A 24,314-nucleotide genomic window follows, 5' to 3' on the forward strand; every position below is an offset into this window, starting at 1 on the left:
AGGAGGAGGAGGCGGCCCCGGAACGGCTCGGCCCCAGCGCGCCGGAACTGGAAGCGGGGCCGAGGGTTCGAGACCGCCCCCGGCGGATCGGGCGGGAGGAGCTAAAAAATTAAAAGTACCACAAAAAACACCACAGGAACGGATGAACAAACCAAAAACAAACAAATGAACGCCACAGTGAGGGCAGGGCGCTGCTGCTGTCACTGGGAAGCAAGGACGGGGCAGGCTGGCGCAGTGCCCCCCGTACCCACACTCCCACAGCAGAACCCAGAGAAGGGCTCATAAGGGTTAGAGGCCCACCCTCGGCAGATCGGGAGGGAGAAGGAAAAAATTCAGAAGTACCACAAAAAAAACACCACAAAAACTAACAAGCAAAACCAAAAAAACGCCAGAGCGAGGATGTGCCACTGCTGTTGTCACTTGGAAGCAAGGACAGGGCAGGCTGGCACAGGGCCCCCCGTACCCACGCTCCCACAGCAGAACCCAGGGAAGGGCTCATATGGGTTAGAGGCCCACCCTTGGCAGAGTGGGAGGGAGAAGGAAAAAAATCAAAAAACACCACAAAACCAAACAAAACCAAAAACAAAATCACAGAAAGGATAGGGCACTGCTGTTGTCACTTGGAAGCAAGGACAGGGCAGGCTGGTGCAGTGCCCAGTGGTGTGAGGAGAACGCGGCCACCACATGCCGAAGCACCTCTGCACTGCCCCTCTCTGTGGTAAAAGAGCCAGCTTTTGGGCAAACCCTCCCCCGTTTACTCAGAACACCATCACTCTTTGCCTTAGGGAGGCTCGACCAAGGCCCTGCACCCCTTTGGCAGCTGGCCCACTTGCCCTCCGGTGAGGCACGGCACCAGCACAAGGCCGCAGGCGAGGCTCAGGCTCACGGCCCCGTGCTAACTTCGCACCTCTGGCTCCATGCTGATCATCATCGCCACCCCAGGCTGCTTAGAGCCAAGGCAAACCCACAGGAACAGGTATGGCAGCTGCCCATCCTGCCTTTTCTGGCCAAACACCTTCCCCCTGCCTCACAAAACACCCCCCCGGGACCTGGATTTTTGCCGTCACTCTTTATTATGGGAAAATATACAAATCAGTTACTTCTAAATCAACTCCCATGCCCTCCCTCAGACTGTTTAATTAAGACTGTCCAAACAAAATGTGCTTTTACTCCATTTTTCCGTACAGATGCAGAGCCTGGAAAACCAAGGAATAGATACATAGAGTGCTTTGATAATTCCCTGCAGTTTGTGTGAGTTACAACAACTGAAGTAACAGCTTACTCCTGAAATACCAACCCAAATTTGTCATGCATACAAAAGTGACAAGTGTTGTCTGTGTCACAGTCCTTTTTTTTTTTTTTCAATTACCAAAGAACAATACCGCAACAGCAGGATGTGGCCATTCCCACCGGACCCCTGCATACATTCAGTATCACCAGATCTCTCCAGGAGGAGGCTGAGCCAAGACACTCCAGGTACGCCGGGTACCTATTTCACTACTACTTTGGGAGACAGCAATTTGAAGATCAGCACAACTGAAATTCCAGTTTTAAAAAGAGGTATTTGTCCCGGTTTTTAAAGAGACAACCAAGGTAAGTCCATCTGGGAAACCAAAGAGAAGGCATATTACAAGGTACTGTGTGACCATGACGCACGTAACCAGAAGGACACACTGTGACATGCAAAATGTAGCTTGTCCCCACAGATCACAAGCAAAGCCAGCAGCTTTCCCCAGAAAAATAGTCAAGGGCTTGCCAATAGCCAATATGACTGCATCCCTGAGCAGCCTCATTAATATGTCATGAGCTTTGATATTTGAAGGATATAAGAACTAACCACCACTTTAGTCAGAAGAAAATCCTATCATAGCCTGCATGAACTAATCCCCCTATAGTACAAAATGACACTGCATGTACAGAACAGTTTCCTCCCCCATCCCTTCAGACACCTAATCTTCTTTAGTTCAACTCATCCCAAAATCTGTATAAATTAACAAGCTATATCAACAGACTCTGTTGAAACTGTAAGTTACCTCTCCCAGAGAGGTTATTCTACAAGGATATCTTTTAAAAACAACTTACTTTTTATCCCACAACAGCACACAGTGAGAATAGAACATAAACGCTTTCCTTCAGATTAAAGAACAAGTTTGCCCTTTGGAGCGGTTCTAGTTTCTTAATTCTAGGATTTAAGACCAAGTTTCATAGTGTCAGTTTTCTCCAACTGAAAAAAAAAGGTAGATGCCAAAAGGATATGGAAGAAAATACAAATAAGAAGTACTAATGGCAGATCTATGATTGTTGACAATGTCAAGCTCCAAACTTCTAATGGAGGTGGAGAAGGTGGAAGGGGGAAGAAGCACTGGAGCCTGAGCAGAAGACAGGAATGTTTGCTGAATCAAGGGCTTTTAATGAAGTCTAATCTCTAAACCACATTTTCATTCTTGTTTTGCTGAATTTGCCTCAAGTTGGCCTGATTAGCTACTGTGGATGGGGTGCCAACTCCAAAGCTAGAAGTGAATGGACAAGAGTGAGTCAAGACAGAAGCATTTGCTGAGGAATCACATGCCCCAACAGGAAAAAGGAGAACAAAGAGGACATCAAATGCACAGGTGGCTGGACAGCCCCTCCAAGAAAACACTGGCAGCCTCCAAGGCTTAGAAACAAACAGTGAAGACCTCTCTGGGGTCTATCCCCATTAGTGGCCTTCACACGATCCCAAATAGGTGGTGAACGTGACATGTGGACAGAAAGATATGTGATGAGGTAAGACAGTAGCACCTCCCTTCTAGAAATAGTAAAAGGAAAAAACATCATTTTTCCCCCTGTATGTAGGGATTTAAAAGTAGACATTTAAAATTTCTTTTTTTTTTGTCAATAAAACCTGCTAAAGATACAAGCACAATCATCAAAAAATACCCAGTCTGCTCAGAAGAGCTCTTAGGATTTCATTTCCTCTTATACAACCTGTTAAACTTCAGTAAGTGTTAAAAACAGGAGTCTGAAAACAGCTCCCCTTTCTGCCCCCCGCAGTAGGGATTTATCAAATGCATGTACACACACGCACAGAGTACACACTACATTCCCCTTTCACAGATTAACTGTTAAAAGGATGATTGTTCTAAACCATGGAAACTTGTGAGGTCTGGCTCTCACAGAGAAGCCATTTTCCTCTAAGGTTTTTACCTGATTGGCAAGGCAAAGCTCTACCGTTCCTGTACATTCGTTACAAAACAAGAAACAGTCTCATAGGGTGAGCCTAAAAACAGTGCACCTGGTGGTCCCAGACCCCCAGCTCAGTTCTTGGCCGTTCTCAGCCTCCTGCGGAAGTAGTCGGGCGCCGCATCGTACAGCCAGTCTGCGTCCACCACACACAGGTCCCGCATGTAGCACTTGTTGGTGTGAAGCAGCCCGTTGTACACCACGCAGGCTGGCTTGCAGTGGAAGAGCACAGAAGAGGGGTGGATGGCCACCAGCTGGTGAGAGTCCACGGTGCTGTACGTGCCATCCGGCTGCAGCTCGGCGGCATTCATGAAGAGGCTGTGAGCCAGGCAGCGGCGGATGTTTGCAGTGTCCCCGCGGGAGGACTCCATTGGGATCGAGAGCTGGTTAGCAGCGGGAGAGAGACAAGGTGGCTGGTAACACCTCACAGAGCAGCCCGCGCTCAGAGACCCCTAACATCACACCTAGCAGGGCCAGACAGCAAGCTGGGGCTCCAGCATCACTTTCTGATACTCCTTCCAATGGCTCCCCACAAAGAGGGGATCTAGATCCTACAGAGCTAGCTGAGGTGCTGCCCTAACTTCACCTCCAGGCTTTCAGAGAACCCTTTCTGCCCAGAAGCGCTGCGTGGAGAGGACAGACTGCGCCTGCTGCTCCATCTGGGCTGGCAGCCATGCTTTGCAGAGAAACAGCAGCCTCGGCGAGGTCTGAGTGCTCCTAATCCTCCAATGCTACTGGGCCCATCCAACCCGCCCCAGAAGTCCTCCCTCCCTCCTTGGCAGCTTGGAGGAGAGCTGGAGGCCATGGCATTGCATGCTGAAGGGACCTTTGCCATCTGCATATACTGTAGTGAAAGGAAATGCTTGCTGCCAAACGTCATTTGCTCTTGCTTCCCGTACAGATCTGCTTGTCCAGAAGGACTCCAGCTGGGAGCTACTCTCGCAGAGTGTGCTTGTGCTGAAGCGTAAGCAAGCGTGTATGGGCACCCTCGTGGGGAAACACAGCCCTGTTCTAATGGGCTCCTGAGATCAGGTGAGACTGTGTCATAAATCCAGCTGGGGTGTGAAATATAAGAGGCCCGCTGGGAATTCAGCCCAGGTAGATGTTAAGCTAATCCAGACTAATAGCAGAGAGATGAATCACAAAACAGATTGAGACTCTCCGCCTCTAGGAGCGAGTTTCAGGCCAACCAGCATCTGCAGCAGGACAGGGGAGCTGAATGGCAGCTCCCACACCACGCACAGACTGCGAGTACCTAGCGGCAGCTCCCACGCTGTGCCTTATGCTGTGTGGCTGGCAGGAACGGTGCTGATGTGCAAGCTGCTGCTACACCGACTGCCTGACTCCATGAAGAAGCCAGTCAGTGGGGGCTGCAGAGGCCGACGTCACTCAGTGGCACACACAGCACAGCCCAACCACATTAGAGCAGCAAAAGGCATGAGGAATAACCACCCTCTGAGAAGCCTTCCCAGAGCTCCGCTTCTCCCTTCACCTCTCCTCAGCGCTCTGAGCCCTGCGGCTCCAAGATTTTGGGACACAGCTGCACAGTCAGGACTTCTACGTAACTACTCATGAGAAACTGAAAACACAACCATGTTTTCTTGCTTCTAGGACTTGGTGCACAGAGAAATCAGTTTGGGGACAAAGAGAAAGATACAAACAGATGAAACAGACAAACACAGTATGGCAACAAGTTACCTTTACACAAATGTCCCTGAGCTGAGCTCTGACGTCTGACACAAGCAACATGTTCCTGCTGTTCACAAAGTTCTCTTTGCACCATTCCTGCAGCAGAAGCACAAGGAGTTAGAAGGAGCCACTTCTTCACCCAAGAAGCACAACAGTCTTTGGACACCAAGCAAGGCAGAATCCTCCAAACACAGAATCTGTCTCAGAGAAAAGTTGCTAACCCATTTCCTTGTCAGACTTCCAGCCCTGACTACCCTCCTTTGTCTGCATTCCTTCCCACAGCGCCGAGAGACTGACTGCTGTTCTCTTCCGACTGAGAGCTGCTCTGCAAGGCCACCATGTGCTGCAAACCAGCACTTGATATCCCACAGGCGGTGAAAACAAATTATCCAAGAGTAACAGATGTTGCACAGAATGGGGTGTGCTAGCCTACAGATCTACAAATCAAACTAAGAAGTTTATAGAGTAGCATAAATCAACATCTGTTTTTAAATATAGTCAGTGTTTTTGCAATGACTGGGGTATGTTCAGGTATTTATCAGTCACAACGCTCTCCCACTCCCTCCTGTTTCCAGCTGTAAGCAGGCAAGGAAGAAATCCAGCTCTGTGATTACAGAACTGGTCTCACAGAACTCTGATAACCAGATCTGCTGCAGCCTTCTGGGGAAAGAAGGTGCTCGAACAGCTTTCTCCCATCACCCAGCTGTAAAGTACGAGTGAGAACTCCCTTCTCGCAGGTGCGTTGGAAGGATGCGTATTGCATCAGCTCTGAAGGATGCAGGCGTCACTGCTGCATGCCAGAAGAACCCCTCACCGCCACAACCCCTGACAGCCCCGGATCCTCAGAGCACCCTACCTTGTTGCCACTGACGTTTCTGAAGGCCCTGTACACGTTGAGCAGGGTAAGATGATCGCCCTCACTGGAGATGAATTTCTTCCTGACAGACTGCACTTCTTCCCGCCGGGCTGGGGGGTTGTAAAGGACGCTGTCCACTGACAACAGCGATATGATGGTCAGAATCTCTTCTGTGCAGTGGAACTTCGGGGCCAGGAGGATGGTCTGCAAACCACGGAAGAAAACTGATTGACCAAATGCACCCCAGATGGGCAGACTTTTCTGCTCACTGACAGCCAAGGAACTTTACCAAGCACTGTTTAAGGAAATTTCATAAATTTCATAAACATTTGGACCTAGGAACAACTGTAAGTCCTCTTCGGGGCCTGCCAAGTACCTTGAACAGAAATTGTCATGCTCTTTTTTGAGAACAGACAGCTCAGATTCAGCACAAACATGGTGACTAAAACCCTCTACAGTATCAGACACTTCATGAAACTGTCAAACAGTGCTACCAGCAATCCCGGAAACTGCAAGAGGATTGACCTTGTTTCAGCTTCAGAGGTGCCAAAGGAAATAAAATAGCTTTTAAAAATCTCCTTTACGTAAGCAACAAATGACAGGCGAACCAGCACAGCTGCTGCAAAGAAAGCTGTGCTCATTAACGTACTGCAAATACAGCAGTACAGCTGCAGTCGCCCCAAATTCTAGACCTCATTTTAGGGGTTTGAAAGAGAAATGCTAATGGTACTGGGAAAAGTACATGAAATAAAAGCGAGCTAGTTCTTCTGCAGTCGTTACTTTTGAGAACTTTGGTTCCAGCGGGAAGGCAGCCATCTTCTTTCCCACGGGAGTTAGGACAAGCTGATCTTCCTTTCGCTCCACAGCCCCCAGCAGGTCCAGCTGCTCGATTGCTGCTTGAATAGCATCTGTCGGAACAAGAAGGTTCAGGCTGTGAGATCACATCCCTGCCAGTGCCAACGAGAGGGATCAGCAGCTACCATCACCACCCCTTTCCCCTGAGCAGAGGGACAAGCACTTTCAGTTTATCAATTCAGAGAAATGAACGCCCCAGTGATCCAGCAGAACAATCACCTCTCCCTATTTAAGCAGCAAGCACAGAGGCAGACCTAAAGCTGCCATCTGCAGCTTTGAGCAGAGGCCCTGTGAGATTCTCTGTGGCTTTCCCTGGCAGTCAAGGCCAAGTTCTTTATGATCCACAACTACCCCTTGCTCTGCTTGGAGGCTGGGCTCTCCAACTCTGCCGTAACCATGGCTGCTCTGATGAGGCTGAGCACAAGCAATGAATTAATGACTCGAGACTTTAGGACCACCAGGAGCAGATGCACAGAGACAGGTCCCCTTTCACAGCCCTGACCTTCCAAACTCCACCTTCTCAGGCTGGCATGAAGACATTATTTTTAATCAATTCCTTACTGACTCATTTTTCCATTTTTTCCAAACCCGCTTTTATAAGCACTTACCAGGAGACGGTTTGGACATAAAGTCAAAGGTGAGTACATTGGGAATTCTCAAAGCCAGGAGCTGAAGCATCACGCTGGCCAGGTTACACCTGCACGGGCAAAAAACAACTGAGATTATCTCAGTTTATAGGCAAATAACAGTGAAGGAAGCAAAAAATAAGAGAAAACAGAATCCTTAGATCTGTTCAGATCTGTGCTGCAACTTGACAGAGACCAGTCCAACTCTGGCTGCTGAAGCCTGACTTCCTGAACAGCCATACCCTAGGTCCAGTTTTGCTGTTGAGTTTTTACACAGCTCCATCTGTAGCAGTACAGAGAAGAGGTGTGGCAAGAAGTGTGACAGTATCAGGGTTCTGTTTGTCAGGGGACATCAGTACTCCAAGCACGTAATATCATGCAAGCACAATTTAGGACAGGTCAGACAGAAGGTTTATTAACTATGATCGTAGTGAGAGCCTGCTCAGGCAGCATCCCCCCCTCTGCCCCTGGGTTCTCTCATGATGACTACGAAGACCAGACTTACATACTGCTTCAAATGAAAGAAGCAAGGGAAATAATTCTAACGTTAACAAAGCCAGGTGCATTCCTTAGGCAGGGTGGACTCCAGATATTCATTTATACGTTAATAAGACCAAGTATCCGCCTGGAGATGGACTCAAGTAGCCTGTTAGGGGCCTGAAGTGCAGCATGGAGATGACTCCCGGTGGAGCCTGTAGGAGTGGCACACCCAGCATTATCTTCACGGGAAAGTAGGGGATGAATAATCAGACTGCCAGCTCTGGTTGAAATTAACAACTTCCTGGCCAGACCTCTCAAATCTTTGATATTAATAATTTTACCACCACGTTCTCACCTCTGTATCTCGGGTACTGTCATTTTGTCAAACTTCTCAAACTCGTCCTCTGTGTAGAGCCGGTAACAGATCCCGCTGTCCTCCCGCCCTGCTCTCCCTGTTCGCTGCCAGGCCTGGGCCTTTGACACCCGCTGGACTGCCAACACTTCCAGACCAATTTCTAAGAGTGGAAGAGCATCGTTTAGGTCAACATTTGCATAACACAGGGCTTTGAAAAAACACAACCCTGTGGAATTAACAACAAAACATCCCAGGAGTCTCCCATCCAACTGCTGCTCCACCTTTTCTTGATGTAGCACCCTGAAGCAAAGCTAATTATCATGCACTGTGTCTATGAAGAGACGATTCATTTTGGACAGGGTTTTACCCCCACATGGCTGGTACTCCAAAAAAAGATACATCTAAAACCTGGGAGGTTAATTTAGGCAGTGCAGAGGGTGTTTTAAACCAGCTGCCAGTGGGGCACGTTGCCTCAAATAACTTCTACAGAACTGCAAACAATCTCTCCATCGTTCCTAAAAGTTCCTCACCAGGGTTGTACTTCTTTGCTTTCACCATGCCTGTGTCCACAACATATTTTATTCCCGAAATGGTGATGGAGGTCTCTGCAATGTTGGTGGAGAGGATCACTTTGCGGCAGCCCTACGAGGAAGAACAAACTAAAGCCAGTCAAAAGCCATCTTTGGTTAACTGCCTTAGGAGATTCCACCACTTTCAGCCAGCGTGGGTCAAGCCTCCATATCATTATAGCACACTACAACCACACACCATGTCTGCTATGCCAGCTCTTGTAAATTAAGATAACCTCTAGTTCCTGATCAGTTTTTAAAACATGCACCTACAAGTCTTGCAACAAAGTACACCACCCAGGAGAACAGTTATCAAACACGTCTTTAAAACATTTTGGTTTCATTTCTTGCACAAGCACAAAATCTGAATTCCTGTTTATCTGCTAAGTAAGAGACAGAAGGGCCCAAGGCCACAGATTTCCTCTTCTTATGGCCCTGCCAAATAATGGCCAGGTGTTTAGCTTTCTTAGCATTTGGCTGGCCTATTAACTGCCACAGCTTTTTATTCGATATAGACATGAAGTCATATGAAAAGGGGCAAATTTCAATTCCTCTGCCCCTTTTTTCCTCTCCCTAATCACTCCCTCTTTTCACGATCTCAGACAACTTACTGTATGCCTCTGTTAACACCATCCCAGTTGCATTGTCTTATATCACACTGGAACCATTTGGCCTGAAGTAAACAACCATGCAAGTGAACAAACTCATCCTGTTTACATTGCCTCACCTTGGGGGCAGCCTGAAAGACTCGGAGTTGTTGAGAGTAAGGCAGAGAAGCATAAAGAGGCATCACCATCATCTGCGGGCAGCCATCAGGGAGGTGCTTGGAAATGTCTCGACAGGTTTTGGTCATCGCTTCAATCTCTTCCTGACCAGTCAGAAACACGAGGATGTCCTGAGAAGAGGGTGCTTCCTGGAGCCAGAGGAAAAAGCAAGTGAGAAGTTACAGCAGATTGGAGAGGGAGGGAGAACTGAGGATGTAACAGCAGCAAGTCTTCCAAGGTGTCCAGGGAGCAGGTCACTGAAGCATGTACAGAAGAAAGGAAAGACACACATTCCGTGTGAGCTGTGGATCAGCCTTAAGATTCCAGTGGATTCAGCAGAGGTGAAGGGTAACAGCATTTTGCAGGGTTCAGCCTTAACAGGATGGAGGAATCACTCGAATTCATGTATCGGTTTCATTAAGTAACTGTCCAGGACATGCAAGGGACAGGGCCAGCAGACACCCGGGTACAAGACAGAAAGCTCAGGCAAGAGGAACACGTAGGCATTAGGCAGGAATTAACGTCAGAGAGCTTTGCATAGCAGTCTGCTTTCAACTCCAGCCTTGATGTACAAGCCCCAGAATCCTACCAAGATCATCTTCAAAGCATTAGACGTAGGGTAATAAACACATTGATTAAATGATTTAACTACCTGGCAGTTTGGGGTTCAAACATCCAGTCACAAAACGCCTATGACCTGGCATTTTAATATATTCCTACTTGCTCTGTAGTTGCACTTTGCCAGTAAATTAGAATTGTCTTCCGTTAGTTCATGCCCGAATTTCCCTTCACAACTCAAGGCTCTTTATAATTGACACAAAGCCACGGGTTACATCTTTCTGTGCATTTACACACCCACTTGCCGTGTTTTCTCCTAATGCGAGTGCTTCTCTCCATCTCCCACATTTGCTCTCTGATCAGGGATGCTCTAGAAGATCCCCACCCACCTCAGGGACACCTCTGATTTAGCAGCAGCAAGCCCAAGCCATCTCAGGGACACCTCAGTGCCTCTGGCACAGCAACCTGCGAGCCCCCTCAGCCAGCAGCCCACGGCCCCAGGGAGGCACAAACTCGACGAGACCACCGTACCTGGTGGATCTGGAAGACTGACACCAGTGCTGCTTGGAGGTAATCGCTCTGAGGCTGTTTGGTGTAGAAGACCTGAATGGGATGTTGCCTGCCCTCTAAATAGAGAACGGGAGCTCCGTTGAAGTACTGGGAGAACTGGTCAACATCCATCGTAGCCGACATGACGACCACCTATAATATGAGCAAAAATGGGTTAGCACTGCAGCTCGGACCCAGCAGAACACTTACCAGTCGAGGACTAACCAAAAGCCAGCTTCCTGAGACTGTGATATAGGCTCAGAACAGCAAAAACACACAAGAGTTTGGGACAGAAGAGAGCGGTCTTTCCTTGTTAAAGCCATCAGCTTTGGTATGACACAAGGGTAACGTGTTGGTATGATAAAATGAGTGGAGACATGTTCAAATTCTCTTCTGACATTTAATAAACAGAGCTGAGCACCCACAAAGCTAGGCTGCACAAGAGTCCTTTGAAAGAAATTGTACTGGGACCCTACAAATTCCCTTATGTGCCTTCCACTCAGACGCTTTGTCATGTGCTTGCACCCACCTTCATTACATGAGCAACATCTGCTTGCTCCAAATCATGACCTGACACACATGTGCAACCTCTTTCCCCAGTATAAGCATGTCACAGAGCTGCGATAACAGACAAAAAGGTCCTGTATCCGGGGCACTCTCAGGAACACATCATAAGTTGGCCACTCTAAACTATTCGGATTTAAAGGAACATTTTAGGAAGAGGAAAATATTCAAGTCTGAAATTTCAAGCACAATGGAAAAGCCCAGGAGTTAGTCAGAGCGCAGAGGCCAAGCCCCATCCCTGCCTCTCGCTGCCATCCCAGCCAAACATACTTTTAGTGGCAGTTTGCCCAATTCCTTTCGTTTCTTTTGGGCGGCTTTCACCACTCCGAAGAGCACATCAGTATGGATCGTCCTCTCGTGGGCCTCGTCCAGGATGACGACGCTGTACTTGCGCAGCAGAGGATCCCCGATGGCTTCGCGCAGCAGCATCCCGTCCGTTAAGAACTTGATTCTCGTCTCATCAGACGTAAGGTCATCGAAGCGCACAGTGTAGCCCACCTAAGGAAGCAACCGTTATGAAAGCATAAACACAACGGGATTTACGTTTCTCACTGCTGTTGTACCTCACAGGAGGACCACAAAGCGTTCTGGTCAACACGTCAGCCAAGCCAGAACTGTGGGAGAATGCCAGAAAGCCTACAGTGCATCCGCAGACTGCGAGCAGTTTGTCTTACAAATCTAACACTCCAACCAAAGGAGGGGTCCCAACACCGCATTCCAATGAGCTTTTTCCCATCCATCATAAATGCTCCACGTTTTCTCTCTTTCCTCCCCCTGCTAGGAACTACTACATGCTCTCTGAATGCTTCTATTTAGGGAAAGTCCTCCTCCTCCTCTTCTCTCCCACAGACTCACAGATCTGCATGGATTCAGCACTCTGCTCTCCTCGACTTCTGGCACAGGGAGCAATGGGAGAGAAGGCCTAGGAGGGGAATGTAATTTTTTTATTTGTTTTATTCACTAACCAGATTTTTTTCAAATGGAGAAACACAGATAGTAACCAAGAAGTAAAATACTGAAATCAAATACAAGTTCCCTTGAGCAACAGAAGCAGGCAAAAAGCTATTTTTTTAATTCAAGCATATTATTAAACAAAGCCTACCTACCAGCCCCATGGTTCTAACATTTTTATCATACCCACGCCATTCATGACACAGCCCCGTCAGCACTTCAGGGCCAAAGCAGCCCCTGGGAAGGCACCCACCAGCTTCCCCAGCTCTGTCCTCTTCTCATCCGAGACTCGGGTGGCCAAGGAGATGGCTGCTACTCTGCGAGGCTGCGTCACTGCGATGACGCCTTGGCGGCCGATTCCTGCTTCGTAGAGGTACTGAGGGATCTGAGTGGTCTTCCCTGAGCCCGTTTCTCCTGAGGAACACCAAGCGAACAGAGTTTTTCCATCAAACAGAAGGCCCCAGTTCAACTTTTAGGTTAAGTTTTAGGTGTGTTTCAGCATGAGGAGGGAGAAGGCAAGAGGAGCCCACAGGCAGGCAGCAGCGGGGCACGGAAGGAATCCAACGCCTCGCCCCAGCCACTCGCCCCCTGCTCAGCAGAACTCCTCTACTTCACCCAGGCTCTCTCCAGCCACACCTGGGTTAACGAACACGTTGCTGTCTGCTGGGTGCTTGAAGTGTTCGTTGTGTGCACGGCCAACGCAGGAGGTAACCACGCTGAACAAGGGACAGACACCGCCTTGGGTCTGCTCGCACGTCCTCACTCCCCGCCAGCAAGTTCCAAAGCAAAGCTGCAAGCAACTCAAAGCCAAGCTTCTGTCACGGCAGCGGCGAGCGAGGTAAGGCTTGGGGCTCTCGGAGGAGCACCCGGGGCACCGCCAAGCCTTCCCCTGCCCCCCTGAGATCTGAGGCAGCCCCTCAGGATCAGCTCAGCGACCTCCCCGTGCGGACAGCAGCGGCACGCGGCAGAACCAGCCCCACGGGGGCGAGGAGGAGGAGGAGCCTGGGGCCGCCCCCCCGAAGCCCCCCGGTCCCTCCCTGACGCCCCCCCGGTGCCCCCCGGTTGCTCACCGATGAGCACGGCGCTGTCGAGGCCCCGCAGCTGGCCGAGCAGCGCGGCCCGGGCCCTGCAGATGGGCAGCGCGCGGCGGGGCGGCGGCGGGCGGCGGGCCGGGGGCAGGCCGGGCCCGGGCCCGGGGGGGGCGGGGGCGGCGGGCAGCATGGCGGGGCCGCCCCGGGACCGCCGCCTGCAGCCGCTCGGCACCGGGCACGCCGCTGCCGCCGCCGGGGGGGAGGGGGGAGGGTCACGTGGTTCGGCGCGGGGTGTTCTGGGAGCTGTAGTCCGCCGCACGCGGGGCTCCGTCGCGACAGCCGGCTGGTTGCTTTTCTGTCGCCGCACCGAAGCGGTGCTCAGCGGTGGGGGTTTAGGCACGCTTCCTCGCGGGACGGGCCGCCCGGGAAGGTTTAAAGGGCGATTAAAGGCAGGGCGGGCGGCAGCCGCCACGAGGAGCGGCGGTCTCCATTTTGTGCCGGGGCCCCACGCACCGCCAGGGGCCCGCGAGCACCCAAGGAGGGCGGCCCCAGGGCGGAGGGGGGGCCTCGTCCCGCACCCTGAGGCTCCGGGGGCCTTATCCCAGCCCCAGCCCTGCTCACGTCCCACCTGCGGACCACCACGGTTTGGGAACGCTCAGCTAAGTGAAAGGGCTTGATCAGTTCCCTGCCCCAAAAGCAGCCGGACACAACACTGCCTGAAGTGTTCTCAGTAATCCTGGGAAGTGAGATTTAAGGTCCGTTTTGGAGCAAACCAACCACAATGCCCCCTCTCCCTTTATGTATCCATAAACTTTAACAGAGGGAATCCAGGTACAAAAGCACTCACCAGTTTTGCGTGCCCGACTAACCACTTGGGGACAACGCATTACCTCACAAGGCCCCAACGCATCGCTCTCCCACACTACAAACACCTGTAACCTTGTTCTTAAGCGCAAGAACAGCAAAAATCTGCACCTAAACAAGATGATCATGTGTGTTAAGGGTGAGCCTTTCCTCCTAAATTTGGAAGCTGCAGATCAACGTCACGTTTTCATCTGTTACGATACAACCAGAGCTACTCAGCACAGCCAACTGAGTCAAGAGTCACTGAACCCAACGAGCTGAACTGTGCTCTGAATTCCTTGTGTGGCTCCTCATACAGGTATTTATAAATGAGCACAGCTTCAAGCTAAATCCCACTCAGTGTCACCGACTCATGCTGGACAGATGCTCCTACCACTCAGTGCTCCTGCAACAAGCTTCATACAGGGACTACAAGTTAAACATCCTGAACAATCCTTTGTCTTGGCCGTTCCGAGGCATTTCTGGGGAAAGCTTGCATTAATGTTCTCTCTTCAGGGGCCTGGTTTTCCACCAGCTGCCTCAAGATTACAGGATTATTATACAAGAGTAACAAAAAAGGATCCACAAGACATTTTATTCAACTCATCGTCTGAGATATTTGAGCAGTTCCAACTCCAGACAAGCTCTCTTCCCTAGTGTTCCAAGTAATAAAATGACTGCTAGAAGTGTGCATGTGTGAGGGAGGGCTGGATTTTGCAGAACTACCTATTTAGACAAACCAGTAAGACTCAGACCTGGTTATCAGAACACGCAATCTTTGGGGGAAAAACCATCAAAATGTAGTCTCAGTCTGCAAGTGTGTTCACACAGAGGCACGTTCCAGAAACAACTGGCAAAATAAAAAGCCTGTACGTATTATGCTGAATGCTGTATTTCTTACAAGTCAAACAAGACTGGAGACGTTAGCATCTCAGACTAAGAAACTTTTGCCATTGAAACAGGGACTTACACTTCCAACCATCTTGTAGCTGTTTTATCCAAGAATAAAAAAGAAGTTAAAAAATATGTTTTTTTTTTTGTCCCCTGCAAAGTTTCCCATATAGTTTCCTGTATCAAATAACTTGAAAAAATGCTTTAGAAATCACTTCAAACAAGTACTCATGGTCTTGTTAACTGAAGTTGACAGGAAATGGTTTCCAGTTTTAGTTTTTTTGGCTCCACTGGATTAATATTTGCGTTACCAGCACAATAAATTCCCCGACAAGGGAAGACACTGGTAGCCTGGAAGCGTCTTGGATTAGACTGCCCTTTCATAAAGTGCTTGTATTCAAAACCATAGAGCTGTTGAAAAGTGTTCTTTCCACGACGGGGAACGAGGGACTCCCCGGTACAGAACATCAGGTTAGTCTCTCCCAGTTGTCGCTGGGTTTTGGCACAGCCACCTGTTAGCCTCCAAGGCGTTGACCTTCTCCCCACGCAAATCCTCCTGGCCGTTCTTCTGGCAAGGGATTGTAATTAGGATCATCTTCTGGCGTATCAAATATTGCTTTCCTGGAAAATATATTTTCTTCTTTAGAATACAGGTTTCACAATAAAACCTAGACTGCTCAAATTCTACACGCGTACACTGCCCTCCCTCAGAAACAGCCTGCCAGAGCACCGCTGATTTATACCCAAGTCACACGTGCTCTCCAATTAGGAGCCATCTGGAAGGAGGTCTAGAATTATGTGGCTAAATCAACCGAGACTGATGAGATTTAACTGAAAGTTAAAACTTCCATCTCCAGTGTAAGGCAGAATTTCATACAGCTAGAATGTTTTCTCAAGACTGGGTAAGAGAGAAAAACATGAACAGAATACTGAAGTGCTCTTCGTGTCTTAAGAGGCAGACAAAGTAAGAGTCAAATACCGTCAGTATTATCTCAACTTCACAGACAAAATGCAGGCATTGACAGGCAGACTTGAAATCCACAGAATATTTTATGTTTGAGACAGCATTAGAGATCAGGAGTTTACAATTTACAAAAAAAAAACCTAATCATGCTTAATCTTGTAGGTTATTCAAACTCCAAAACTAGTTTCGTTTTTCCTCTCTTTAGTTTTTTTGTGTGTGTTTGTCCAGAAACAACAGTGTAGTAGATGCTTTGAAAAAAATCAGGAATAAAAAATCACAGGCTGCATAAGAACAACTATTATATCCAAGACATCTGAAAAGTAATGTGTTTAACAAGACAGTCCTTAGAGTAGCTGAGGGGATTATTTCTCTTCACAAGAGTGACAGGCCGTTTCAGAGGTATTTTCAGAGCGGGGAAAACGGAATATACCAAGAGTATTAGAGGATTACAGCTGACACATCAAAGAAAATTAATGAATCTGGGAAAAAAAATCCACAAATCTGGACCCAGATGAGTAATGAGCAGCCTTCTGAACACACACGTAAAGGGATTTAAATGGCAACCTGAGAACACGGTGGCACATTTTCCACGGAGGAAGAAAGCTACTGAGGCAGCATGCACTGCTCTGGCAGCTTTGCGATTCCCTCCTGCACACAGCTGGGTGCGAATATGGGAGAAGAGAAATCCTAAACACTCCCTCGTTACACATCTGTAATTGGGCTCCCCGTTTGTCTGAGGCTGCATTTACAGGCAGGCAGCCTGCACCGGGCACGGCCTTTGGCTGCTCAGGCCAGCCAAGAGGAGCGCAGAGCTACCGAAGCGACCAGCGCAGCTGCTCCAGGACAGCTATTGCCGCAGGATCACCCGAAACAGCTGCTGAAGGCAAAGCTCTGCCGAACAAAAAATTCGCACTGCAAGTGTACTCAACCAATCAGTTAAACGAGTCTGAATATGGCACTTTAATTACTGAGAAGAGAATCGGCTCAGCTCCAAGAGCCTCACAGACCCCACCTTCTGATGTCCCAGCTGCCCCGCTCCAGCCAGCTGCTCCCACCCACGCTGCCGTTCAGCTTACAGCAATCACGGCCCTTTGTGCAGGAGGCACCTGAGCAGCACCGCTCGGTGCTATAAACACTGACATCTTCTGCCAAAGTTGTGAAAGGAGGGCGATTTACAGACAGAAAACATTAGCTATACAGCATTTAACGATTGCTCTGCTCACACCTAACCGGACTTGTTCCTCACACCTCAGTAAGACACGCACCTTTGGTGCCACCAACAGGCAGAGCTCGGTTAGCAAAGCCTTCCAAGCATTACCAAAGACATCAAGGGTTACAGAAACCCTTCAGCCCTTCCCCTTGAGTTACCTGCCACCTACACATCTGTACGCCATCCCCTCCTCTGTTTGGCAACAGCAGTTAAATAAAACAGCGAGTGCATCATACTGCGGTTCTGTCTCAAGCTGCCTTGTTTACCAGGAGTCAGTTGGGCTGAATTACGAACAGCTTTCACACCAGCCCTGTTGTAAATCCATTCCAAATCAGAAACCAATACTTACAGGACAGATGGTGTTCTCAGAAGCCTTCCTCCACCAGGCTGATTGGGAAAGACATCCTCTAAGAAAAAATATATATGCCCAACTGCAATGCCTAATAAAGAGATATCAAACGGTTATTTCTCCAGTGCTTCTTTACAAGAGCTTCACAAGAGTCTTCAGGGGAAGAAAAAAGAAAAAAACCTGATTCCTTCACAGAAAATATTAAAATATAGAAATACAAAAAACAATGAAGCATGTTGACGTCAGGTGATAAGCTTAACTTACACTGCAAGACGTTAACACAAGGAAAACAGTCGTCACTGTAAAACATACTGACATTAAGGCTTTAATAGAGTTAATAAGACTAGTAATTGTAAGATGTTTTATACCAAAAGTCTCACATCAATAATTAGATTATGCATCTGTGCTGATGTTATCTGCGCTGACATTATTCCTTCAGCTTAAGGCTTCACTGATTCCTAGCATTAAGGAGCCAAAGCCTCAGAAGCTCTTTTAATCCTTATTGCAGTCAAAAAAAAAAAAAAGTGCTACAACAGTTAGAAATCAGAAAAGCCTGGTATAAATACACGATCATTATATCAGATAACTAACGGTAAGCCACAAGAAAGCATTTAGCCCCAGGTTTTTTCCCCCCACACTCCTTGTTTCATGTAAAACATCAGCAGGACCAGATCCTTGTGATTTAACAGTTCCTTACCCAGAAGATCCACGATGATGGAGTTCCCCAAAAGCAGTGAAAAGCCCATCAATACCCACGGTAGAAATGGGGCTTGAAAAATAAGAAGACCAAAGAAGTTCATGCGGACGTAGGGATTCCTCCGGCTCCACACATACACCAGCATTATCGTGAACGCCTGACCCAAGAAAACCAGGTTTACAAACAGGCCAAAAAGCTGCAAGGGGCGGTTAAAGGAAACAGTTCACCAAGTAATTGTTCTGAAGTCAAGCGGGGAAAGAATTTGTCAGCTTGACCTGTAATCCCACGTTTTCCATACAATTCTTCCTTCTACCTTCCCGCGTTCAAGTAAGTTGGATCTACAGTCAAATTCAACATTTAAATCAGGATTCAGAGTGCCCACAGCATGAATAATCTCTTTAAAATAGAATTTAGCGTGAAATCACTGAAGCAATAGCATTGCTCAGGTAACCCGGGCACGATTACGCACTTGAGCAGTGCCCTCACCCAAGGATATCATTTCTGTAATTCTGCTGAGCAGCAGAAGGTAAAAGACCTTAATAGCAATGACAGTCACGACGCATTAAAAAACACTTTAACAAGTACTTCTGTTCCGCAAGCTACAAGACAAACACGCTATCATCTGAGAATTAAGAGAAATTAACAGCGTGGTAGATTTCCTAAAGTAGCTTGGAATAAAACCAGAAAGGATACAGTCATTAAAAGTCCTCCAAAAAGGAACATAAATACAAAATCTGCCGTCCGACCTCGGAAAGAGCCTTCTTCAAGCATTCGGCAGTAACGGTATCTGAAGTCACAGGTCAGGAAAATTTGATAGCAAGTAAATTTGAAGAGAGAAGGTTTCAATTACACAAGATACGCACCTAAGCTCAGGTATCAACTTAGTCCGTTAATTGGCTCAGTCTGGGCGCCGCAGCAGAGGTCAGACCCAGGAGAAAAACATTACAGGGGAGAAAATTCCCAGTTTCAGAGCCAACCTGCTGGAAAATCCATGAAGGATCAGGCTTGTACAACAAAGGCTTAACGCCGCAGAAATAAATGGCGGGCCTCTTGGCAAGTTACGGAGATGCTGCTGATGTCTATGACACGGGTGAAATCAGTGCTGAGCTCCCGGGCATTTCACGGTGGAAGAGAACTGAACCTTTGACTATGGGCACACACAGTGACAGATGACAGACCTACACTCTGGAGCTGTGTTTTCTAAGGAGAGAACACAAACCCGATGAAGGATACAAAAAGATCATGTTAAATAAAAAATTAAAGCCAACTGGTCCAAAGAATAAGTAGTTTGTGATTAACCTCCATACCTGGAAACAAGACAGAAACAAGGCATTTAGACAAGACAGCTTATTTTTACCTCCTAAAAAGAAAGAAAAGTAACGGTGTAATTGAAATCTTCTTTATAGTGAATGAGTTTAAGGCTTGGGCTCCCACCCACCGATCCCTCTTTGGGTTTTTAAATGTACGCTTCTGACAGGAAAAGTCAGCGTGGTTCGAGGGGCTCCATCCCCAGCAGATGAGCCCTTGCACACCCAGCGGGCACCTTTAAACCCCCTGCCCCCCAGGGAACGCTCACCTGAAAGTGCTTAAATATGAGCTCGGGGTTGAAATACAGCTGGAAGGGCGTGATCAGCTCGAGCTGCTGCAAGGGAAAAGCAGAGAGCGGCGCAGTGAGCGCCCCAGGAAGCTGCCCGCGGCCTCCCACAGCCCTCAGAGCCCCCTCAGGGCCCCCCACAGCCCTCAGGGCCCCCCCCATATCCCCCCTCAGGGCCCTCCCAGCCCCCTCAGAGACCCCCCCGACCCCTCACAGCCCCCCCCTCCAGCCCCCCCGGCCCCACGCACCACGGCGGCGGTGGTGAGCACGCAGGCCGTGGTGTAGGCCCGCGTCACGGGCGGCACCTGCAGGTACTCCTGCCGGAACGTCTGGTACGCCATCTTGGCGCCCCCCGCCCCGCCGCCGCCGCTTCCGCTTCCGGCCCCGCCCCTCCCCGCTCCCCCAACCTCCTCGCGCCGCGCCCTCATTGGCCGAGCCCCGATAGCGGCCGCTCCCCCTCCCACCCCCTATCTTTTTTCCCGCCCAGGAGAGTCGGAACGGGCGGGGATTGGGCGGCGCGGCCAGGTGCTGATCGCTGATTGGCTAGGCCGCTGAGGCGGGAAGCGGCGGAGCCGCCTGAGGGAGCGGCGCCTGAGGGGGCCCTCAGAGCTCCTCAGAGCCCCCCCGCGCGGTCCCTCAGCGCCCCTCCGAGCCCCTCACGGCCCCCCAGGCTCCCCCCCGGCTCCCCCGTCGCAGCGAGGCTCGCTGCCCGCCCCCCCCGGCGCCATGTCGGTCAGCCCCATGGCCTACGAGACGCAGTTCTTCGGGTTCACGCCGCAGACGTGCATGCTGCGCATCTACCTGGCCTTCCAGGACTACCTGTTGGAGATGATGGCGGTGGTGGAGAGCGTCGTGCTGAAGAAGCTGGACGCCTCGCCGGGCGGCAGGGTGAGCCGCCTGGACGTCAGGAAGAGCACGGAGAAGTTCCTGCGCTTCATGAAGGATCACTTCGACCAGCTCTTCGGGAAGATGGAGGAAGTGCTGCTGCAGCTGGTGCTCAGCATCCCCCCGAACGTGCTGCTCCCCGAGGACAAGGTCCACCAGCAGTACCCCTACAGCGAGGAGCAGTTCCAGGCGCTCCAGGACGAGATATCTCGCCTGCGGGAGCAGTGCAGGGCCGAGGCGGCTGCCGGGCAGGCGCTGCGAGCCGAGCTGGAGGAGCAGAAGGCCGTCCAGGCCGAGCTGGAGAGGATCCTGCAGTGGTTCGACGGGCTGGAGAACACCTGCAGGGAGCACGGGACCAGCAACTTCAGGGAAAGCTTCGCGTTCTTGACGCAGAACTCGAAGAAATTGCAAGACGTGCTGAAAGACGTCAAAGAGAAAAGCAAAAAAATAAAGAGAGGAGATGAGTGACTGTGATAGGCATTCCGAAAAGGCGGCAAAAAGCATGTAGACAGCTCACCTAAAACGATAGTGGCTTAACTTCCTAAAAGCATTGTCCCGATGCCTTTACTCCTCTGATCCTGCCAGCATCTGGACTGAAAGCTGCTGTGCTTCTGCTGAACTCTGTCAGTTTGTGCCAGCTTAGCAAATTCGGGAGTAGGGAGCGGAACACAGCCTTGGTTTTCTGCCAGATGTAGCTCTGAACATAGTGACTGAAAATGAATTTTTGGTGGGATAACTTGACAGAGGGTATCTCTGTGGCCTTAATGTTAACTTTGAATACAACGTAGCATTTGTTTATTTTAATATTTACTGAAAATAAATAAATACAGCCATAAGAATGTCTAGGTGTGATTTGCAGGCTGATAGCCGTTCAGGTAAGGATCTGATGTAAAACGTGACGGGCACTGAGCTGGGACAGCCCAAGGACCTGCCCCGGGGCGCCTCAGGCTCTGGCAGCACCAACCCGCAGACGCCCTTCCCTTTCTGCTCCCTACAACAGCAACAGATTTTTTAAAATGTCCATATTTTAACAAAAGCTTTCTGTGTCCCAAACATGCCGGCTTACCTGCTGCCATCCCGAGGTAACTGGCTGGGCTCCTGCGCATGCTCACACACCAACCCTTCTTCCTGGTGTGTAATATTGGGGTGGAAACAGCAGCGAGGTCCCCGGGGGACTCACATGCGTGGGATGGGGAAATTCTTCACAGTGCAGAGCAAAGGGGGAAAAAAGGGGGGGAAAAAGATCCCTTCTTGTCCCCATCCCGCAGCAGGGCTGAAGGGACAAACGGGACAAGGAGGAGCTGCCTGCGGGATGCTCCCCCACGCCCTGCTGTACCGACGGCGAGCCCCCTGCTCTGCCAGATATTTTCCTGCACAGGTGTTTTGGCCGGCCCAGGACAAGCGAGGGCGGCCCTGCTCCGAGACAGCCCTGAGAAACTCCCGCTGCCGGAACAAAATCAAGACCCACAGCAAAGAGGCGCAGGGACGGATGGGGTGATGGGGGGGGGTCTCCCTCTTCGTGTGTCTGCACTGCTCACCCTCCCTGGCTTCCTCCTGAAGGCAGTGAAATAAATGGGGCACAGAAAACGCGCGTTCAGATCGCATTAGCGGCCAAACATCCGATTTGCTCGAGCGAAGAAACTCGGTCAGAGCTCGGTGCTGGCAGCTCCTGGCGTTCACTGCTGGGCTTCGGGACCTCCCTGGAAATTGCTTTAGAAAATAAAATGATAAGCAGCTTTCCCCTGCTCTGCTATACTCTAGGAGAAGAAAAATCCTTAAAATAGTTGGAAACAAAGGGAACACTTTCACATGTAAGCCCTTTTTTTTTCCGCCATCATTAAACAATAGGAAAGAGGAGCGGGATTAAGCAGCGTTTGCCAGAGGGAAGCCTTGGAGGCAGCTCGGTGGGTCGGGAGCAGCGCAAACAACAACAAAAGGGCTTTGACAAGCGGCTTTCTGCGGGCTGGAGCTGCTCGAGGTGTGCAGGTCCACGAAGGGGACCTGGCTGGGGGCAGCGGGCGCAGGCGCTGGAAGCCCTCTCCGCGGGCAGCCTGGGCTCCCCGTGCCTGCTGGTGGGGATTTTCTCGCCTCTCGTTTCCCTGCAGAAAGGAAATTCCCCCGCTGCCCTGCTCTGCGTCGCCCCAGCCTGTCATTCCTGCTTAAACTGTTTGGATTATTATTCCCTCGTGTCACCTTAATTTCTAATAATTAGTATTTGGTACAGTGCTGGAGGAGAAGTCAGTTCTTAATGAATACGATAATAGGCGTGAAATTATAATTTACCACTTGAAAAAGCCATTTGGAAACGCAGTCCGTTTGAGAAGCGGCTTTCAGGCCGTTACCATGCCCCAATTAAACCCCGACCAAGTCCTCAGCGAGAGCCTAAAATTAACAGAAGCGCAGCAAGGAGACGCTCCCGGCCTGGGAGAGGACGGAGAGCACGACCAGTGACCGGCACGGGGGTGCCGATGCAGCAGAGGGGACCGGGCAGTGCCGTTAGCGCAGCAGAAGTCCGTGTGCGTTAACGGGTTCTCGGTGTCGTTCCTTCACACCTCTGCAGTCCCCATCACGGGGCATTTCTGCTTCCCAAGGTGCATCCCCGATGATCCCACACGGCATCGCAGCGCGGCCCTTACCTGCTCCTGCTGGTCAGGATGGCTGCGGCCCCGCACAACCCTGCCCCAAGCTGGCTTCGGCTCTTCAGCTGCTCCCTCGGGCTTTGGTGTGCTGGAAACAAGCTAGAAAACCCAACCGGGGGAAAAAAGGGGGGGATAAAAGTTTAAAGGGGTGGTCTGTGGCTGCCTCGAACACAAAGGAGTGAAGAAGCACGTCCCCTGATTTGGGGAGAGCTGCAGCCATCCTTGCTGCCACCCCAGGGAGGGTCCAGCCTGTAACGAGAGCGCAGAGACTGGCTGTGTCTGAAAACGCATCCCTATGGGAGAAATGAGCCTTCGTGCCTTATAAAATCCAAGCAACCCCCTAGTTTATTTTTTTAAACAGGGCTGCATCTGGAAGGCGGTGATGGCTACACCCCTGGTTGCACGTAAGGTTTTTGCGAAGTGTTTCCAAAATAACTAGTGGGTTTTGCCGGCCAAGGAGCCAGAGCAGCGTGGGACCTGTCCTGGCTGGGAGGTTTTGGTCTCCCCACTCCTGTCGCCAGCCTTCGCTTGGCTCAAGGGGACAGGGAGCGGAGTCTGCTCCGTGCAACCCGAGCGAGGAGCCCCTTCAGGTGACGCACGACGCGCACTTTCTGTCAGGGTTCGTCCTGCGCAGCCTGCTGGGACACCCGGGACCTGGCTGCGAAGGCAGCAGGAAGGCAAACACAGCCCAGGACATCGCGGCACACGGACAAGACTTGATCAAGCCCGTGCAGGTCAGTTCACTACACCCGCCTTGTAACTCGCATCCTTTTAAATTCAGGCTCACGGGGTGCTACCAATTTATAGACCAATAAATTAACATGTTTAGAGTTAGCAGTTGTTGGGTCTATCCTGTGCCAGGTCAGGCAGAATAGTCAGGACAAATGATAAGAAAAAAAAAAGCAGGCATGTTTAGTTTTTGTTATTACAGCAGCCAGAGATCACCTGGGGGAAGGTCCGGGTGCCGCATGGCTCCGGTTGGTCCTGCCCAGCTCTGGCGGAGCCCCGCTCTCCTTCAAAGCAAATGGCAGGAGTCGCTGGAAGCAAACACCCGAGGCAAGACAACTCCATCCAGGGAAGGGACAAGGACAGACAGGAGCGGCGGGACCGCGGGGAGCAGCTCTGCGGTGCAGCTGCGGAGAGGCCTCCAACGGCAGAGAGCAGCAGCAGGCT

The 24,314-nt window shown here is 50.3% G+C and overlaps 3 protein-coding genes and 1 long non-coding RNA gene across 6 annotated transcripts; 2 read left to right on the forward strand and 2 right to left on the reverse strand.

Moving 5' to 3' along the window:
* Positions 1-1,054: 1,054 nt before the first annotated feature.
* Positions 1,055-13,266, reverse strand: DHX33 (DEAH-box helicase 33). 2 transcript variants are annotated; one of them, XM_080562888.1, is made up of 12 exons: positions 13,109-13,266; positions 12,292-12,452; positions 11,358-11,585; positions 10,506-10,676; positions 9,380-9,565; positions 8,614-8,725; positions 8,084-8,243; positions 7,231-7,319; positions 6,548-6,675; positions 5,768-5,971; positions 4,921-5,007; positions 1,055-3,605 (listed from the first exon to the last, which is right to left on the reverse strand). In XM_080562888.1, exons 1-12 carry the CDS (start codon positions 13,257-13,259, stop codon positions 3,297-3,299), a joined length of 1,986 nt encoding a protein of 661 aa, XP_080419014.1. In that variant the 5' UTR covers positions 13,260-13,266; the 3' UTR covers positions 1,055-3,296. The 2 variants fall into 2 exon arrangements, with proteins under 2 accessions (XP_080419014.1, XP_080419015.1); XM_080562889.1 differs by lacking the exon at positions 13,109-13,266 and adding an exon at positions 12,675-12,815.
* Positions 12,767-14,470, forward strand: LOC308180770. The gene is made up of 2 exons (XR_013941179.1): positions 12,767-12,876; positions 13,890-14,470. It is a non-coding gene; the product is annotated as an uncharacterized lncRNA (long non-coding RNA).
* Positions 14,471-14,493: 23 nt separating this feature from the next.
* DERL2 (derlin 2) lies at positions 14,494-20,025 on the reverse strand. Of its 2 annotated transcripts, none has more exons than XM_080562904.1 (7): positions 19,866-20,025; positions 19,600-19,665; positions 19,257-19,330; positions 18,717-18,810; positions 18,024-18,219; positions 17,327-17,417; positions 14,494-15,424 (listed from the first exon to the last, which is right to left on the reverse strand). In XM_080562904.1, exons 1-7 carry the CDS (start codon positions 19,956-19,958, stop codon positions 15,319-15,321), a joined length of 720 nt encoding a protein of 239 aa, XP_080419030.1. In that variant the 5' UTR covers positions 19,959-20,025; the 3' UTR covers positions 14,494-15,318. The 2 variants fall into 2 exon arrangements, with proteins under 2 accessions (XP_080419030.1, XP_080419031.1); XM_080562905.1 differs by lacking the exon at positions 14,494-15,424 and adding an exon at positions 15,439-16,658.
* A 130-nt stretch (positions 20,026-20,155) lies between these two features.
* MIS12 (MIS12 kinetochore complex component) lies at positions 20,156-21,341 on the forward strand. Its single transcript, XM_080562916.1, has one exon. It carries the CDS (start codon positions 20,344-20,346, stop codon positions 20,968-20,970), a length of 627 nt encoding a protein of 208 aa, XP_080419042.1. The 5' UTR covers positions 20,156-20,343; the 3' UTR covers positions 20,971-21,341.
* Positions 21,342-24,314: the final 2,973 nt, after the last annotated feature.

Source organism: Anser brachyrhynchus, assembly GCF_964034855.1.
Source record: "Anser brachyrhynchus genome assembly, chromosome: 20".
Lineage (NCBI taxonomy): Eukaryota > Metazoa > Chordata > Aves > Anseriformes > Anatidae > Anser > Anser brachyrhynchus.

What these genes read in the sequence shown, in the direction of transcription:
- DHX33 (XM_080562888.1), bottom strand. Translation starts at nt 13,259, where the DNA reads ATGCTGCCCGCCGCCCCCGCCCCCCCCGGGCCCGGGCCCGGCCTGCCC. An exon ending in TATGTCCAAACCGTCTCCTG is followed by an intron (nt 6,676 to 7,230) that starts GTAAGTGCTTAT and finishes TTGTTCCGACAG; the next exon opens with ATGCTATTCAAGCAGCAATC. An exon ending in TGGAACCAAAGTTCTCAAAA is followed by an intron (nt 5,972 to 6,547) that starts GTAACGACTGCA and finishes CGTGGTTTGCAG; the next exon opens with ACCATCCTCCTGGCCCCGAA.
- DERL2 (XM_080562904.1), bottom strand. Translation starts at nt 19,958, where the DNA reads ATGGCGTACCAGACGTTCCGGCAGGAGTACCTGCAGGTGCCGCCCGTG. An exon ending in TCATATTTAAGCACTTTCAG is followed by an intron (nt 19,331 to 19,599) that starts GTGAGCGTTCCC and finishes TCTTGTTTCCAG; the next exon opens with GTATGGAGGTTAATCACAAA. An exon ending in TTATTTAACATGATCTTTTT is followed by an intron (nt 18,811 to 19,256) that starts GTATCCTTCATC and finishes CTGTGACTTCAG; the next exon opens with ATACCGTTACTGCCGAATGC.
- MIS12 (XM_080562916.1), top strand. Translation starts at nt 20,344, where the DNA reads ATGTCGGTCAGCCCCATGGCCTACGAGACGCAGTTCTTCGGGTTCACG.